General features: G+C 55.3%; 1 protein-coding gene across 1 annotated transcript in view; it reads left to right on the top strand.

The window, feature by feature from the left end:
• Positions 1-12,776, top strand: part of GRIK3 (glutamate ionotropic receptor kainate type subunit 3) — a 229,386-nt gene extending 216,610 nt beyond the window's left edge. Inside the window, exons 14-16 of the mRNA XM_027059631.2 lie at positions 2,967-3,189; positions 3,730-3,980; positions 6,594-12,776. Coding sequence (XP_026915432.1) covers positions 2,967-3,189; positions 3,730-3,980; positions 6,594-6,788 — 669 coding nt within the window. The 3' untranslated portion in view covers positions 6,789-12,776. The remainder of the gene's footprint in view (positions 1-2,966; positions 3,190-3,729; positions 3,981-6,593) is intronic.
• Positions 12,777-18,281: the final 5,505 nt, after the last annotated feature.

Here is an 18,281-nt window from a genome sequence, read left to right as displayed (position 1 = left end):
GTTGGTTGGATGGAAGGATGGTTGGATGGAAGGATGGTTGGTTGGTTGGTTGGATGGAAGGATGGTTGGATGGATGGATGGATGGATGGTTGGATGGAAGGAAGGATGGATGGATGGATGGATGGATGGATGGATGGGTGGATGGTTGGATGGATGGATGGATGGTTGGATGGATGGTTGGTTGGTTGGTTGGATGGATGGTTGGTTGGATGGAAGGATGGTTGGATGGATGGATGAATAGATGGATTCATGCATTAAGAGGTATAAGGGGAGCCCTGACAGTCTCATCAACACCTGGTTCCCACCTCTGATGGAAGGAGAATTTGGAAGCAGGAGAGACTGAGATGGAAAAGAAGCTGAGGTTCCAGAGCCACTGATGGGATAATAGTACTTAGTTATAATGACCATGAAGACAGAGTATCTGAGGAGCATGTATACTTGGCACTAGGGGTGATTGGACTTGGATGACCTGGTTAGAGGAATCATCGGAACTGATTATCTGAAAAAAACAACGATTTGAGGAACAGCAGTAGCTTGTGTGCGTATGTGGGTGGGAGAGTGTATTTGTTACCTTTTGCTGGACAGCTGATTACATGAAACCGAGTGTCTTAAAACAATGGCATTACGATCTCATCGACTGTGGGTTGGGAAGCAGCACAGCTTAGCTGGGTCCTCTGCGTGGGGACTGTGACAGGCTGCGGTCGAGGTGTTGCCTAAGGCCACAGTCATCCCAAAGCTGCGCTTCCAAGCTCGCTCACATGGTTGTTGTCAGCAGTCAGTTCCTCCCGCGCTGGTGCACTGAAGGCTTCAGCTCTGTGTTCGCTGCTGGCTGGAGGCTGCCCTCTGTTCCTGGCCACGTGGGCCTCTCCACAGGGCGACTCGCATGGCAGCCAGCTGCCATCAGAGCAGCCAGCGAGAGTGCGAGCAAGAGGGCCAGTCTCCTGGAGCCTAATCTTAGGAGTGACATCCCATCACTCGTGATGGGGGCAGGGGGAGTTCAAAGCAAATCAGTAGTCCAGTCCGCACTCAAGGGGAGGGGATTACGCAACGGCATGAGTACCAGGGACGGGGATCTCTGGAGCTAGATAGAAGCTTCCTAGCACAGTGAACCTGGGCAGAGTAAGAAAGGCCCTGTGGGATAAAAGGAGCCAGAGAAGGAGAGTCTGGATCCCAGAAATTATCTAGAAGATAAGCAATGTCTGAGGACTCAGAAAGTCTCGAAAAAGGAATGCTTTTAAGGGCAAGAATGGTTAGTCGGGAGAGGGCATGGGTGGGGGGGGTGGCACAGGAGGAGCTGAGGGGGGAGAGTAGCTGGCGAGATGGAGTAGCTGGAGAGCACGGGGTTTGGAGACAAGGGTTGAGGAGGTCAGAGTAGCTGATGGTGGAGTAGCTGTAAGCAGGAATAGGAAGTAGGATGGCTGGGTTGCTGGGAGCAGCCAGCTTGCCACTCGAATGGAACCCATCAAGGGCCTTCAGCTTTGAGGCAGGTATATTTGCAGGTGGGATGGTGGCTGCTTCTCTGGGAAGGTGCCCTCAGGCCCGGAGGAGTGGGGTCTTGCCTGCTGCTTTGGGGCACCCCGCTCCCCTAGGCATGCTTGGGCCTCCAGGAGCCAGTTTTGGAGAGGACAGCCCTTACCAGAGCCAGAAGGCCCCAGAGAATAGTAGATACAACTTTCCTCCCAGCCCCTGCCCCCACCGCCCTGACTCCTGACAAACATAGCTTCTTTCCCATCCCCTCCCCATCCCCCCGGCCCTGCACCAGCCTGTTCAAGCACACCCCTGCTGTCACGCACACCGGAGCTGGGCCGGGTGCCAGTGAGACAGGCTGACATCACAGACAGGCACAGCTAGACTTGGAAGCGGCCGGGCACAGTGGGGCCCACAGAGCCACCTGCTCCCCTGGGGACCCTGGAGGCAGGGCCATTCCCCCTCCCCTCCCCCCCCCCCCTGCTGGGAGCAGCTAGCTGGCTGGCTGTAACTTCCTGAGAAAACTCAGGAATGCTGTGCAGCCTGATCTGCCCATTCTTCTCGGCAGCAGGGGACATTCAACCTCGGCCCCCTCTCCCTGCCCCCCACACCTTCTCTGAGTCTCCCCAGCCAGCCGGGGCAAGCACAGCTGCCCACCCACCAGGCCTGATCTTAGCCATGCTAGCTGTGTTCGCACAGCAGCGTCCAGCCCGGGATGCTCTGGGGACAATCACAGGAGATAAAGGGCCTGCAGACCACCTGCTCTGACTGCCCCCACTTCTCGCCCCCCCCCCTCCTCAATGAAGCACAGCAGACAAACCCTCGTCTTCCCCTGGAACACGGCACACAGGGGGAGCCCTCTTTGGCTGCAGTGGAAGTGGGGGGAGGCCAGAACCCACCAAGCTTTGCTCTCACTGGCATCCACTTCTCCCTGTCTACCCTCACAGAGGTTTCTATGAGGCAGTGAAGCTCAGTGGTTAGGAGCATGGACTCTAGAGCCAGATGGCCTGGGTTCGAAGCCTAAATTTGCTACTAACCTTGAGCAAGTTACTTGGCCATGCTTCCGTTTCCGTAGAACGGAGCCAAAGGTAGTACCCGCCTCCTCGGATCGTCGTGGAGAATCAGCCAGTTAATGCAGATAAAGCTCTTAGAACAAGGCCTGCACATGTAGACCTTTAATACATGTCAGAGGAAGGAAAATCATTTAAAAAACAGTCAGTCTGAAAATCACTGCGCCACGGCAAAGAGCCAGGCGTTTCTGGGGGGGGGGGGGGCGGGGGGCTGCGTCTGAATCCCGGCTTCATCACTCCCCAACTGTGTGTGTCGGGACCTCCTCTCCCAGGGCCTCAGTATCCACGTCTGAGCAACGGGTCGCATTCTTTCCTCTGAGGGCCGTAGACAGGGTTCAGTGGCTAGAGTGCTGCTAAGTAGAGGGTATGGTACTTGGCCCCCGGTGTGCTCAGTGACTGTGTGCATCCCCCCCTCCCCTCGTGGCCCAGAAATCCAAGATCTCCACCTTTGAGAAGATGTGGGCCTTCATGAGCAGCAAGCCCTCGGCGTTGGTGAAGAACAATGAGGAAGGCATCCAGAGGACCCTGACGGCCGACTATGCGCTGCTCATGGAGTCCACGACCATCGAGTACGTCACCCAGAGGAACTGCAACCTTACACAGATCGGGGGCCTCATCGATTCCAAGGGCTACGGCATTGGCACACCCATGGGTGAGTGAGGGGCTGCAGGCGGGAGTGGGGCTTGGGGGACAGAGGATGGGCAGGGCCCCCACATCCACCCACACACACAGTCTTCTGCCCCCTCTCCCAGCTCATCCCACTGAATCTAAAAAGGTGGCATTTCTTCAGCCCAGAGACCAAGGCGTACGTCCCAACCTCGCGGGGTCAGCCGGGGCCTAGGCAGAGGAGAGCTGGGGGCAACCCAGAGGCGGGGTGAGGCAGGGCGGGGTGAGGCAGGGCGGGGGTGGGGGTGGGGTCCGTTCAGAGGTCATGCCTGTTCTCCCTGACTTTTCCCCTGCTGATGCAGCCCAGATACACCGTGCGTTCCAGGGGCCTGTGGAGACAGGGACTCCTAGGCAAAACTCCCCACCCCAAATCAGGACGTTTCTCCCACCCAAACACCGTAGATCATTCAAAGAGGGGCTTTTGTGAGCCTATGGAGATGGTGGCCAGCACCGAGCAGGGTGCCGGCAGGGCGAACGCACACGGCACTGAATGCCGCTGCCAGCCGGACCCCTGTCCCCCACGCAGGCTCCCCGTACCGGGACAAGATCACCATTGCCATCCTGCAGCTGCAGGAGGAAGACAAGCTCCACATCATGAAGGAAAAGTGGTGGCGAGGCAGCGGGTGTCCCGAGGAAGAAAACAAAGAGGCCAGCGCCCTGGGCGTCCAGAAGATCGGGGGCATCTTCATCGTCCTGGCCGCCGGGCTGGTCCTGTCCGTGCTGGTGGCCGTGGGCGAGTTTGTGTACAAGCTCCGCAAAACAGCGGAGCGAGAGCAGGTGAGACTCGAGGACCGGGACCTGCGCGGGGAGGGGAGGGAGAAGGGAGGACAGGGTTCCAGCTGGGTTCGTGGGTTCGTGCCTCCCAAGCGCACGGGGTATCTGAGCCCACCCTGCCTCCCCCTGCCCCCCCCCCCCCCCCCGACCAGGAGGCCCGCCGGCCCCACCCCTGCTCTGACTCTGAGCACACACTCCCACCGCTGCTGTTCCATTCCAGGACAAGCCCCCTCGCCTCCAGCTGGACCGTGCGACAGCCTCCAGTCTGGCCTTCCTACCTCCCCACTCCCATCCGCTCTTCATACACAGCTAGTGCCCTGTTTCACACTTAATTCAAACCGTGTCATTCCCCTGCACAAAACCCTCCATGGTAATTGTTGGAGCTCGGTGATGGTTACATAGGGATTCATTATACGCTTCCCTCTCCTGCATATAGTTGGAAATTTCCATAATCAAAAGTTTAAAAAAGAAAAGAATGTTAAGAGGTCTGGCCCAACTGTACATGCAGGAGAAGTCTGCTCAACCCATCTGATTAATTCAAGTGTGGTTGAGCAATGTTTCTGGGTCCTGGTAGCAAATTAGAATCACAGGGAGAGAGTTTTTTAAGTGCTAATGTCCTGGCCTCACTCCCAGAGATGGTTTTAATTGGTCTGTGGCAGAGCCTGGCGTTGGTGTCTTAAGAAAGCGTACTTATAGGGTGATTTAAATGTGCACGTGAGTTGAGGGCTGGACAGAGGTCCTTCTCACAGAGAAGTTCAAAGGGACATAGGGCCAGTGTGGAAGGAGACTGCAGTTAAGTCCCGTGTGGAAGGGACCATTCAAAACAGGCGCTTTTTACATCCATCAGAAATGAAATAGGGCCCTTTATAATCAGAAAGCCAGAGTCAGCAAAGAGGAAGGGGAAAGATCATTCTTGGTGTCACATTTCTCCTGGGCAGGAGGAAAGGGACATGTTCCCGTATTGCTGGGATCAGTCCAAGCGGATACGTTTTTGGAAGGCAACTTTGCGGTCTGGACAGAGTCTTAAAAGTGGCCACACATTTTGACAGTGAATTTCTACTTTTCGAAATGCACCCAGTGGAAGTGGCCAAGGGTAGATGCAGTTTTATTTACAAGGATGTTCACGGAAGTGTTAATTGTCACATGAAGAATGGCGTGGGGGGGAACCCTTGACGTCCAATCAAAAAGAATGGCTAAAAAAAATTACAATACATTAAAAAAGAACCACCAAATTCTTTAGGAATTCCCAATACCATTGGCATGAGCTCCACATTTCCCCAAAAGCCTACAAGACCTGGTCTTGGTCCACTTGTCTGACTTTCTCCCTCTCACACTGAACTCCTTTACTCTGCTCCACACACATCGGCCTTCTTTTTAGTCCTTAACACACCAAACACAGTTCAGCCCCAGGCCATTTGCACATGCTGTTCCAGCCACCTGCAATGCTCTTGCCCCAGAGCACCCTGTCGTTGGCCTGTTCTAGCCATTCAGGTTTCAGCTCAAATGCCACCACTCAAGTAGCCTTCCCCACCTGCCCCCACGCCCAGCCCCCGCTGTATCCCATTCCACTGGTTTTTTTCTCTTAGAGATAGTTACCATTCCCTGAAGTGATTTATTTGCTTGCAAGTTTATTACCTGTTTCTATCACATCCTAGACCGTAAGCTCCCTGAGGGCTGAGACCTGTCTTTTTCACGTCTGTATGCCTAACATTTGGAACAGTGCATGGAACATAGTAGGCCCGCAATAAATATTTTCAGAATGAATAAGGGAGGTAAGAGGGAGGCTATTCTGTGTTTAGTGGGTGAACAGGGGAAGCTTGGAGGGGAAGCGGGTAAGAGGCAGAGCCAGAATTCGAATTCCCTTGCACCACACCAGCCGCCCACAGGTGCCTGGGAGTGCTAATACCCTGACCTCATGCAGAAGTTGAGCTATCAACAGCGCCCCCTGTCTGCCAGACAAGTCACAGGACAGCCTCCGTCTGTTGGGCTCAGAGGAGCCACTGCCCTCAGATACCTGCAGGCAAAGCTGTACCTTTGCCTTCCCTTCTGGGTGCCCATGAGGGACCCAGGCCAGAAGCCACTGCCACCCCGCTGCCTCGCAGGGACCCGCCTCCCAGTTGCGCACCTTGAGAAACATGCTGGACTTTCCTAGTGGGAGCACAGTGATTCTTCCCTCAGTTGGAAGCCCTCCCAGGGGAAAGGTTACCTATGCATTCACCGGGTGTTTCTTAAGCTTGACTCTGGGCCAGGCCAGCGCTGGGCTCACCTGGACGAGGCTGGTTTGGTTCCTGCCCTCAGAATCTAGTGGAGAAAAATCAGACAGGTCAGCTCCTCAAACTTTAAGGTACGTGCCAATCAGAGCCTCAGTTTGCTCCTCTGTGAAATGGGGATAGGATGATACTACCTGCCCTATCTCCCTTAGTCTCCAAACAAGAATGTAATGCTTTGTAGGCTGCCCCACAAACTGGTCATCCTGAGTTGGCAGCGGGTGGGTGGCCTGAAGGTGAGAGAGAGACAGGCAGCCTTGGCACAGCCTGGGGAGGAAAGGGAGGCACTGGCTGGGGTGGCAAGGCCAAGCCTCACCCATGTGCCCCTTGCCCTCCCACCCCACCCCAGCGCTCCTTCTGCAGCACCGTAGCCGACGAGATCCGTTTCTCCCTCACCTGCCAGCGTCGGGTCAAGCACAAGCCGCAGCCTCCCATGATGGTCAAGACTGATGCTGTCATCAACATGCACACATTCAACGATCGCCGGCTTCCGGGCAAGGACAGCATGGCCTGCAGCACACCATTGGCCCCTGTATTCCCCTAAGCACAGGTGGGGTGGGGACCGAAGGCCTGGGGGCAGGGCAGAGGAAAGCAAAGGAGACTGGAAGGCACCTCCCCCGTGCCCACACTGGGCTTGGGGACCAGGGCCGTTGCCTGCCTGCTGGGCCAGGAGCCTTCTGCCCTTACCTACCAGGAGACCAGCAGGCCCCCACTTGCCTCTCATTTCTTCTGTGGGTTTCTAAAGCTGCCAGCCGAGACAGCCAAGGCCAAAGGAAGCACATGCCTCTCAGGCCAAACTCACCTGCCCCTCAATTCTCCTCAACAGTCAGAAGTTTCTACCACGGCCCTGCAGAGGCCAAAGAAAATGAGAAACAGCTCTTATATTGCCACTGTTTCCCCATGAGCCCAGGCCTCCTGGGCCTTGACCGTGAGACCAGAGACAAACCTTGGGTACTTTAAGGGTTGTAGTGTGGCAGCCATTGGGAGCTGAAGATGGGATGGCCACCCCACACGTCTTGAGCAGAAGGAAGACCTTCACCCTCAGAGGCTGCTCACATAGTCCTGGTCTCAGGCAGCCCCCATCTTTGCAAAGTTGAAGGCAGAAAGCCCCATAGAGAAAAAGAGGAGTTTGTGGTATGGGAGAGAGGAGAATGCACAGAGGCCGCCATCTTGAATTCTTATGGACAATGTCCAATGGCTCCCATTCCTCAAGGAGGTCTCCAGGAGTATAAAGTGGGGGGGAGTGGTCAGAGCAAATTTTCTTTCTGGCCCGAGGATAGAGGCCCCCCCTGAATCTCTCACAAAGGATGACCAGAGATTCAGTCAGTATTTGAAGCCAGAAGAACAACGGATTCCATGGAAGTCCCATAGGCCCTTGAGCCATTGGGTCTCATTTTGCTGGTCACTGGGCTGTTTTCTAAACCCTAGTGGCATTTGAGAGCTTGGGCGCTTCGCCATCTACTCATCAGCAACTCTCCATTCCTGGCCTATTGACCTTGACCTCCTTCTGTCATCTCGGAAGGAGAAGAGAAGCCTAGGTTGAAGTGAACGTCATCACCCCTCCTCAAAAGAAGGATCACAGTCCTGCTGCACAGGCTAACTTTGGGGTAGATGGGGAAAGCCAGACGGTCCCTAAAGAACTCTTGGTGTCCCGGGCTTGCCAAACCTAAAGATGCTCCCCAGTAAAAGAAAGTTTTCAGGGACAGAATATCAGAGCTCATAGAGGCCCCAAGAACGGTGAAAGAAAAGCTGCCTCCTGGATAATTAACCAAAGACCCCACACAGAGACACAGGCCATCTTGGCCCCAGTCTCTTGTCCAGAGCAGCTTGGACTTAGTGGGGTTGGGGGGTACAGCAAAGAAATACTCGCAGATGGGGTAACAGTCGAGTGGACCAGATGATCTGTGGGTTCCAGCTAGGTAGAATGGATGCTCTAGAAGTCTTACGATTCTAGAAAAGGAATGAGACGTGGAAGGGTTAGGAGCAAAGTGTCCTTAAAGAGAACATGATGGGGCCAGCAGGGCTTCCCATTGCCGAGGGCAGAGGGCAGTCTCTGAGCAGGGGAGGGAGGGCTGGAGGTTCCGGACAGGGACCCAGAAGACACTAGTCACCGCCCTTCCTCCTCTGTCTTTTTTCTGCTCGGGGAGTCTGGTTAGGGAAGAGCTCCATTGAGATCTCGAGGGCCTTCTCAGTCGGGGTTAAGGGTAACCTCCAGTCCCACCCCCCAGGGACTCCCAAAGCAGGAGAGTGCAGTTGACTCGTGATTAATACTGTTCCTCCTCCAAGCTGTGAAGCTGCAGGACCAGACCAGCTGGCTCCCGCAATCCCAGCAGCTCCAACAGGCTGTGCGCTTGGGAGGCGGGAGAAGGGAGCTGGATGTGCGGCATCGCCAACACGTAATGACAGGAAAAGCCATGCTGTCGTGAGCTTCCATGTGTAGGAGTGTGTGTGTGCGTGCATATATGTGTATCTTTGTGTGTGTGTGAGCTTTAGGGGCTGGGGCTGAAGGACAGATTTGGACGTCTCACAGAGTCCAGGGCACGAAATGAACACAATCCCTGGGTTCTGACGTGTGTGTGCACACATGTGTGTGCATTTGGGATGAGGAAGACAGATCTGGACAAGCAGCAGAGCCCCATACACGTAAAAACAGAAGAAGCCATGTCTTAATGGGGTTCTGGTGAGTATACATATGTGTACACGCGTGCACAAGTGGGTATGCTTATGTGTGCGTGTGTGTGTGTGTGTGTGCATGTGCGTGCACATTTATGCGCCAGTGGCAGAGGTTGGAGGACAGGATAGAACCCGGAGCATCGCCAAATGTTGAAAAGGAGAAGCCATGTCATCAAGGGGTGCACGTGGGCGTGTGCGTGGGCTTGTGTGTGCAGCAGAGAGCAGAAGGGAGGACAGAAGCAGACAGACGGCAGCACAGCTCAGTGCATGTATGCAAGAAGCCATGCGGAACTGGAGTTTCTCAGTGTTGGGGGGAACATGCTTGCACACGTGTGTTCACACTCACACATGTGCTCCCAGCTCGCAGCAGAAGCACAGATGGACAATCAGCAAGGCAGGGAACCAGGGTCTATTTGCACTTCTGTTGTGGGGGAGAGATCGTCGGTCACAAGGATCTGTCGACATCGTGTGCTTTTGCGTATGACGCTCCGTGAACGTGCCGTGTGCTTCTGGGGCCGCGCGCATACGTGGACTGGCGGGGGGAGAAAGAGAAGTGGCATGGGCTGGGAAGAGGCTTCATCGGTGGCGTGAACAGTCGTGGGCACCATTCCATTCCATTGGGAACCCCCTCTCTCCCAGAAAGTACTTAAGTGATTGGGGTGACAATGCTGCCCGACTCCCCCTCCCACTCAAGCCTTATGTCCGTGTGTGCGGCGAATGGGCAGACTCTGGCTGGTGCCCTCTGTTTGGCTTCGAGGCCAGCCCAGTGTTCAAAGTGCGGTGGAAACCCTTTCTGCCCAAGCGTGAGCTGTCGTCTCTCCCGGGGCAGAAGAGGTGCCAGGCGGCACTTCTGGGGCAGAAGGTTTTCCCGTGGAGGCGGACCAAGAGGAAGTCAAGACTGGGCCCGCCCTGCCAGCAGGTGCACCCCGGGGCTGCAGAGGGTGCCCGTGGGCACGCCCACACGCGGTGGCACTGAGGTTGGCCCATGGAAGCGTAAAAGCTGGCTTTGACAGCGCGGAAGACGGGACTCGCGGGAGCACCTGCCGGACCGCCCTCGTCTGGCCCCACACGCCTTCCCTTCACAGAAGACTGACCCCCACCTTCCACCTGCGTCTCCCACCCGCCATGCCAGTGCCTCCTCTCAGCCTGCTCAGCCTGGCCAAACTGAGGGGCCACCCCCTCCCCAGCCACCCTGGGGATTTGGGACGATGAGCCCTCCTCCTCTCTCTCTCCCCTTGACCCGTTCCTGGTCTCTCTGCTGTGGACAGTTAAGAAAACCCTGACGGCTTTGTTGCCATCAGGCGGCCCTACTCTGTGAGCACCTCTCCAGGGGAATAAGGCTCTCTTGGCAGGTGAGCTGACTCCGAGTCTCTGGAGGGTTGGAGGGCCTCCCCACCCCCACCTCACGGCCAAGACTGCCTCAACGAGAAGAGCACATCCCGGCTTCCTCCCCAATGCACTTGGCAGACAGACTGTGATGGCCCAGAATGGGGGAGGGGTGTGGCAGCATTGGATGAAGTTTCCACGTGGTGAGAAGTCACTCCCCTCCTTACACCGGAGGCGAGAAGGGGACAGACCCAGGCACACGCTCACGGAGAACAGTCAGAGGCTCCCTCCCTGCTTTCTTTTCCAGGGGTTACTGTGTGGAGTTTTGCAAAGCTGCTGCTTCGTGGCTCAGCATGAGGCCGGTCCCTCCCCAAGCCTTTCTCAGCTGTATGCACAAACATCTGGAAGGTGGCCAAACTCTGGCCCATGTCTGGACTGGTCCCGTGTGGATAGCCATCTGGAAGGGCCGAGGGATCTGGACGAACAGCTGTAAGGACGTAACATCTGGGACAGACCAACCCCTTGGACAGATGCAAGAAATGAGCCCAGTTCTGTGGACAGGTCTGGAATAGACACATCCGGAACAGTCTCCCAGGCTGAGTGGACACATCTGGAAGGGGCCCAGCTGCCTGCCGCCGTAGAAGGGCCCTGCCCTTTGTCCCCATGCCAGTTTGAATCGAGCTCTCATTTTTCAGTCGTGGATTTGCCCTGGAGTTAAGATTTCAGAGCTGAGGCCATATGTGATGTCACAAAACTGTTTTTGGTAGAAGGTTAATGTTCTGTACCATATATATATGAATGTAAAAAGATATATATATATATGCTGTATATATATATATGTATATATATATGCACAGTGTATATATGACCCGTAGCCCATGTGTATACGCACCCCTCCTTGCACGTCTGCACACAGAGTGTACATAACCCAGCCAGTATGGGTGGGGACCAGGTGAGGGATGGGGCGATAGCGGCCAAGTCTGGAATGGAGGCCACCTGGGGCAGGGGCCGCAGAGAGCCCCGCGGGGATGGGGAGCACACATCAGAGCTCCAAACCCTGAAGAAGAGGACCCTGTGGCTGGGAGGTGAGCCTTGCCCAGGCAGCCTCTGCTGGGGGTGGGGGCAGGGCAGGAGAGACCGACAGGCCTTGTGTCAGTCCGAGCGTGTCTATGGCCTGTGCCTGAGGAGTAATGCCCTACTGGGACCTGGCTCCTGGGACCTCCGCCTGTCACAGTGGCCGGGCATGTGTCCGGCTCCACCCGGAATACCCTCAAAGGCTGGAACATTCTAGGCGGCGAAGGCCTCTGCCTCAGATTCTCACCCCCACACAGAGACGCAGTTCACAGCTAGGAAAAAAACGCTTTTCAGAGGGAATGACCCCAGAGGCACTGTCAGCATGCCAGTGCAATGTCCCAGTGCCCTACTTATGGACCCTGTCCCCATCCCCTGCCTTCTAGAACAGAAGACCTCAAACCACCCTGCAGTATGTCTCTGTTTTACAGATCAAAACTCTGGGGCCTCCCGATACGGGGAAGCGGCTGTAGTCATGCCAGCAAGTTTGTCCCACTGCAGACAATGTCCCCAGACCCATTTGACCCAGAGACCAGCTGTTAGGGAGTGACCGAGGAGCCAGAGATGCGAACAGTGCAGTGACACCCGGTGAAAGATGAGAAGCCAGCAAGGCCCTCTGGCCCTAGCACAGCCCACGCCATCTGTCTGCCTCCTCTCCCTGTCTACACCTCCCCCGGCAGGGCGGGGCGGTCGGCCGGGAGCACCGCCACCCCCCCCCCCCCCACCATACCTGCAGACCTCCGGCCCTGCCCTGCCTGGGTCTTCCTGTTCTACATAATGCCAGCCTTTTTGCTAGTGGTCCCGCCCTTGCCACCGGTCAGAGCACCTCTGGAGTCTGCAAGGGAGAAGGTACTAGAGTAGACTTCCGTGCGGTCAACAGCCCGCCTTTTGCTCGGGTCCCACGCGTCAGGCTGGTGTGCACTAATCTGCCTCTGGGGCCCCCCCGCCAGAGCACATCTGAATCCGGCCCCCCGAGGAGGGGCCTGTCCTGGCTCCAGGGGCCCTCATGCCACTGTGCTCCAAACCCCCACCCCATCTCTGCCTGGGCCGACTTCCTGGCTGGGCCTCCCTTGTCGGGGACTTGGGTTCCCCGCCCCAGGGCTGAGCCCCCAGACAGCGCCATGTGAGACCCCTGGCCTGTCCCACCACCCAGACCAGAGTGCCTGGATGCCCCCCTCTCCCACTCAACATGGTTCCCACACACTGGTCTCTGGGCCATTCAGGGGATGCCCTTTGTGGACATGCAGAATTTCTATGAATATAGTTTTTTGTAAACATTTTGTAACGATTTGGGTTTCATAGTAACTGTGTTACTTGCCAATCATTCTAGGCTGATGTAAATAACTTTCCAAACAAATCTGATTATTTTCCTTTTTAAGACACTGTGATATATTAAAGTGCACAGTTTGCTGTATGAAGTAATATGGTTTTAAATTTTAAATAAAGACATGTTTCTAGAAAACAGGGTCCCCTTGAGGTGTGTTTTCTGTTGCTTTTCTCTCTCTTTCGAACCAGAGGGTACTGGGCCGCTATGTCCTTTTCACCCCCGACTGACTGTGTCCCGGCAGGAGCTCCTAGTGGTGAGCCGGTGGGGGGCTCCAGCCCAGGCCCCTGGTCCCTATTTCAGATATGAAGGGTGTGGTGACTGTCCGTCACGGCATCTGACCTCTGTCTCCTTGTGGGCACATCTGTCCCGAACTCATCACCATCCACGTAGCTACCTTGGGAGTTACTGTGTCCTTATGTGACCCTGCCTCTTTGGCCACAGCTGGGGATGTTGGGTGGGCCTCTTATCCAAGCCTGACCAGTCAGAGGTCTTGCCTGAGCTTTTTCAAAGTGGAAATAATGCAGCTGTAAGTCAGTTACTCTCAGGAGATGGAAACCGTACATATAACCAGGGCTCAGGACAGGACATGTTAAGCAGGAGGGGATTGAACACAGATGTGTACAAAACCAGTGGAAGCGATGAGGGAGTAAGGGCCAGCTGGGCCCCCAGTGGCTCCCAGAGCGACACAGAACAGACCTATCCAGGGAGACTCTGGGACTAGAGCTGCAAGGTCATGCCCAGAGCTGTAATCCAGGGCTCAGAAAGCCTGTAATCCAGGGTCAGGAAGCTGCTGTCACCCCTGGCCCCATCACGATGCTTCTCGTCACCTGGGAAGCAATAGTGTGGAAAACTCTCACATTTCCACGACAGAGACAGCCCATAAGGGGGCAGGAAGGTGGCCTCCACCTCTCTTCTGCCTTCCACAGCTCATGCAAATCGACTTGGTAGAGACTGATTTGCATCCAGAACCCTCCATGCTCCCCATCGCAATCATAAGTCCTAATATTTATTGAGAACTTCCTACGTGGCAGGTGCTATGCTAAGCTCTTGATATGTATTATTATCTCCTTTACTACTTGCCTCAGAACCTGACACAGCTCAGACCCAACCATACATTCAGTCTGAATGTCCACCACCGTTGACTCAGTATCTCGGTGTCCCCCTTCTAATTCCCTGGAGAATGACTATTATTAGACTAGCTCTGGTTCGGTGGTCGCCTGTGGCCCAATCAACTGTGGCCAGAGGGAGTGAAGGGTCTCATAATATAATCATGGTACCCAGGCTCTTTGCTTTAGGAGGGTGGAGAACACCCAGAATTCCAAAGAAAGCTATGTGGGTTGAGCAGACCTCCTAAAATATCCACCCTCCTATTCCGTCAGCTGACAAAGTGCCAATCCAGTGTCCCAGAAATCCCTATAGAATGGAGAGGAGGCCAGGACCCAGTGGGCTCCTGGTCTAGCCCACAGCCACAGCCCGGGAAGAGGTTTTGGGTCTCAGCCAGGTAAGAGGTAGGTAGAGGCCCTGGGTTGAAATATATGTGTCTATCATTGGGAGACAGAGGTAAAGTCCATCGCCTAGGAGTGAATACACTGGGGTTCAGGGTAGACTCCAGGTCCAACAAGGAGTAGGATAACTTGGATAAGAGAGAGGGAAGAGACTGGGTAGGAATGAAGCCCACATTGAGGGGGAAGGAACAGGTAGATTACCCACTCATCCATCTATCCATTCATGTATCCATCTACCTACCCATCCATCCATTCCCCCATCCATCCATCCATCCATCCACACATCTATCCCCATTCCTGTGAACACATTTCTACCCACCTACTGAGTCATCAACTACTCCATTCATCTATACATCTACCTGCCCACCACCCTCAATCCTTCCATCCATCCATTCACAGGCTTAAATATTTTGTGTGTGAGTCCCAGCTCTACCACCTACGAGCTGTGTAACCTTGAACTAGCAACTTCACATCCTTGAGCCTCAGTTTCCTCATCTAAAATGCATAGTCATGAAAACCACCCCTCATGGAATGGTCGTATAGGCTAAATGAGAAAAAGCATGGTTAGTACTGAGCATAGACATAGTACATAAGCCAACAGTAAGTGACAGCAATTTTCACTAAGAAAAAGGAGGAAGGGGAGAAAAGAACTAAGGTCTACTATATGCTGAGCCTCTCAGAGCCCCCGACTCTACCTCTCGGAGCCCATCTCTACCTGGCTGGCCCTCCTGGGCACTGAGCTCTCTCCATGGCCCTGTCTCGAGGAGACAAGCAAATGATACTAGGCCTTGTCTCTCCCTCCTCACCTCAACCCTGAGAGCAGGAAGTGCTGTTTCTGTCCCTTCAGAGAGGGTTCTCGCCGCCCCCTCCCCAAGGAAGGAAGCGGAGCCTGTATTACGTGATACCTGTACAACTCAACCAATGAGAGCTTTTATGGTGGAGGAAAGTAACAAATGAGCAGAGCCCTCCCCAACCTGCCAAGAGCCCAGACACAGAGGAATCAGAAAGCAAAGGTGATCAAATAGTGCAAAGATCTGGGCCCCAGTCTAAGACCCAACACATCTGGAAGGACACATGATCCTGCTCCCCCTCCACCATTTCCCAAATTAAGCCAAAGATTCCAAGACGAGGAGGTAACCGGAAGAGGAACCACCAGACAGAAACAGAGTCAGGTGTCGGGGGACCCTCAGTTTCTGCCTGAGCGCCCACGTTCAGTTGCCAACCTGTGAGCTCCAGGGAGTGGATCCCAGGGGATCTGCAGGAGTCCAGAGCAGGGACGTGCCCCCCAGAGGTCCTTCTCAGCCCCTCTGTAAGGACACCTTCCTTAGCACCCAGGTGACTCCCACTGGCCAAGTTGCGTGAGCAAAGCACCAGCTGTACCCTGTGAATTCACTCAGACCCCGTTCTCCCCACCCTCTCTGGCCACGCCCTCTCTCACTGAATCAGGACCAGGCCTCTGTCCTCAGCACTTAGAGGGAATGCGGTGGCATGGCAAGAAATCCCCCAATATACTCCTAGCCAAGAGGGACTATACAAGAATGTTCCCTCTGAGCCGGGGGAACAACCCACTTCTTCATTATTGTGTTCTTCATCACCATCATCATCATCATCATCGTGATTATTGTGTTGGTGGTTGTTACGTCTGCTTCTCATGCAGTCCCTGCAGAGCCCTGGTGGCCTGGAGGTGATGGGTCCAGATGGTCCCGAAGCAGATCCCGGGCCAAAAGCAGATCCTTTGGCCTCTATGCCTGGGAGAGTCCCATCCCAGAAAACTATATCCTGATGTTAAGGGCTCACCTTCCTTTGACCTTGGTTGTCTTGCCCCGTTTGGAGCGCAGGGATCTGAGACCCGTCGAGCCGGCTGCTACCAGTCCCCACCACCCTCTAGGTCACAGACCCGCTCTCTCTCCTGCCGTCTCCTGTGGCACAGGCCTCCTGTCACTCATGGCAGGACCCAGGGACTCAGAATCAGAGGCAAGCCTCAGGCCCCTCTGCCTCCTTGGTTTAAGCGGGCAGCCTTGGACTGCTCACGGCCTTGGTTCCCAGTCCTGTGCCTCGTGTTGCTCATGGGACAAAGAAAGGAAAGCCTTCCCATGAAAGCACTCGCCAGGTGTCACGCAACGGGCTTCCTGTTTGTGGGGGTCCTTCTCTGCCTTTCAGTCACCTCCCCGTCTCCACTTCCGTCCCCTCCGGGTCCCTCTGGAGTGAGCGAGGAGCAGGAGGAGGTCAGAGCCCGGGCACTCCTCGAGCTGCAGGTTACCATTCCGAGAATCAGGCGGCAGGGACACACGGCTCCCCCGGGGCCTTGATGGCACTTCCTTGGGAAACAGAAGCCAAGTGTTTAAGAAGCATCTGTCATTATGGAAACAAAGTTGCCAGGCCATTTTTTCTTTTACTATTTTTACTGCGGTTTCATTATCTTATGCAAATGAGGCCGCCGATGAAGCCTTTCTGCAGGGTGGCCCATGCTGGGACCAGCTCCACCGAGGGGATTTATTGCCTGCCTCGGCCTCCAGACTAGAACTGGGACGAGGAGGTCCCGTGGAGATGACTTTCAGAGCATCCGATCTGCCCCGGAATGCTCGGTGCCTGCCAAAGCAGCCCCCACGTCCTGCCTCTATCCCCGGGCTTCCCCGCTCCCTTATTTCCGAAGACCCAAGTAAGTGTCAGCTCAGCCTGGCTCCGGGCAGTCTGTCCCCAGTTCCTCAACAGCAGGAGGCCCTTGAATAGTGAGTTGTAAGCACCCAGCAGGATGTAAGGGGAAAAGTGGAAGGCAACTGGGGTTTCGCCCTGCCACGGACCTCTGGGAGCAGCATGGAACATGCCTCCCAGTTTCCCCTTCAAGGGGGAGAGAGCAGGAGTGTGTATATGCCAGCCTTTGGTCCAGGCTAGTCCCCTGGGGTGTCAATCCCAGGTGCTTCCGGCACGCCACAGGCAGCAAGATGGGCTCTGCGGCAGCATGAAGCCTCCTGGAAAGCAATGCAGGAGACGGAGGTAGGAAACCGGGCCATTTCTGGGGAAGTGGTAAAGGCAGGAGACACATGCGAGGCACCGACCGCATGTCCTGTGACCCTCCTGTAGAGACGAGCAGCCTAAGGCTCAGAAAGGCCACGTAACTTGCCCAAGCTCCGGTGACTCAGTGGCAGCGCAGAGTTCACCCAGGGCTGTTCACCTCGCCAGCTCAAGGAGCCCCCGGGGCCTCGCCACCTGCTGGCGCCCTGCCCTGGCCTCTCCCGTGCTCCTTGCGGCGGCTCTGGCCTCACCGAGAGCCCCGCAGTCCCTGCCCGCTCCAGCCTGTCTTCCAGGTCACTTCTCCCAGTGTGAAGTGTGTCGGGGGAGTACCCACTCTCCTCAGGACTCTGTGGGCTCCCAGATTTCCCTCCAAGAGAGCGCCCCCCTCTGCCCAGCCCCTCTGGCCCGAAACCTTTACTGGTAATCAGCTTCTCCCTCATCCAGCCTCAGGTGACTGAGGACTCAGATAGGGCATCCTCTGGGGCAGAGACAGGTCCCAGCATTTAGTAAGAGCCTCCCGCCCTATGTGGGCACCTTCCCCCTTGGGGAGGTCTGACTTGGCCCCACATTTCCGAAGGTCTGGGCAGTGGTGAGACGGAAAAAAAAAATGCGGAAATGTGGAAAACCAGAAGTTTCTCACCCCCGCTCACCTGTGGGTGACGATGACATCGGGGCAGTTGCCATAACCCAAGTGTCATTGGCTCTGTGCCCTCTCGTAACACCCTGCCTGCAGCTCCCTGCGAAGTCCAGGGGACGGGCCGGCTCTGTCCTCCGAATCCCTCTCTGATCAGATGACCAAAAGCTTGAGAGCTCTTAGTGCTGGTATCTTTCTTTGCTAGGAGAAGATGTCATTAATTACAAATAAAAATGAATCAATAATAATAAGAAGAAGAATACATTCCAGCCAGCTGAGCGACAACTCCAGACCCAGCACTGTGCTAGCACTCTCCAGACCCCATGCCCATTTTACAGATGTGGAAACGGAGGCCAAGAAAAGTAGAACAACTCACCCACAGCCACCCAGAAAGCATCGGCACGAGGCCTCCGGCGCGGGACCTCTGCTGCACAGATTCGTTAAGTAGGTACGTGAATCAACGAATGAGTGAATCAGAAAAATAGTCAA

The sequence above is a fragment of the Acinonyx jubatus genome, chromosome C1 (assembly GCF_027475565.1).
Source record: "Acinonyx jubatus isolate Ajub_Pintada_27869175 chromosome C1, VMU_Ajub_asm_v1.0, whole genome shotgun sequence".
Classification (NCBI taxonomy): domain Eukaryota; kingdom Metazoa; phylum Chordata; class Mammalia; order Carnivora; family Felidae; genus Acinonyx; species Acinonyx jubatus.
The sequence above is the reverse complement of the archived record's forward strand: the minus strand, read 5'-3'. Positions and strand labels throughout refer to the sequence as shown.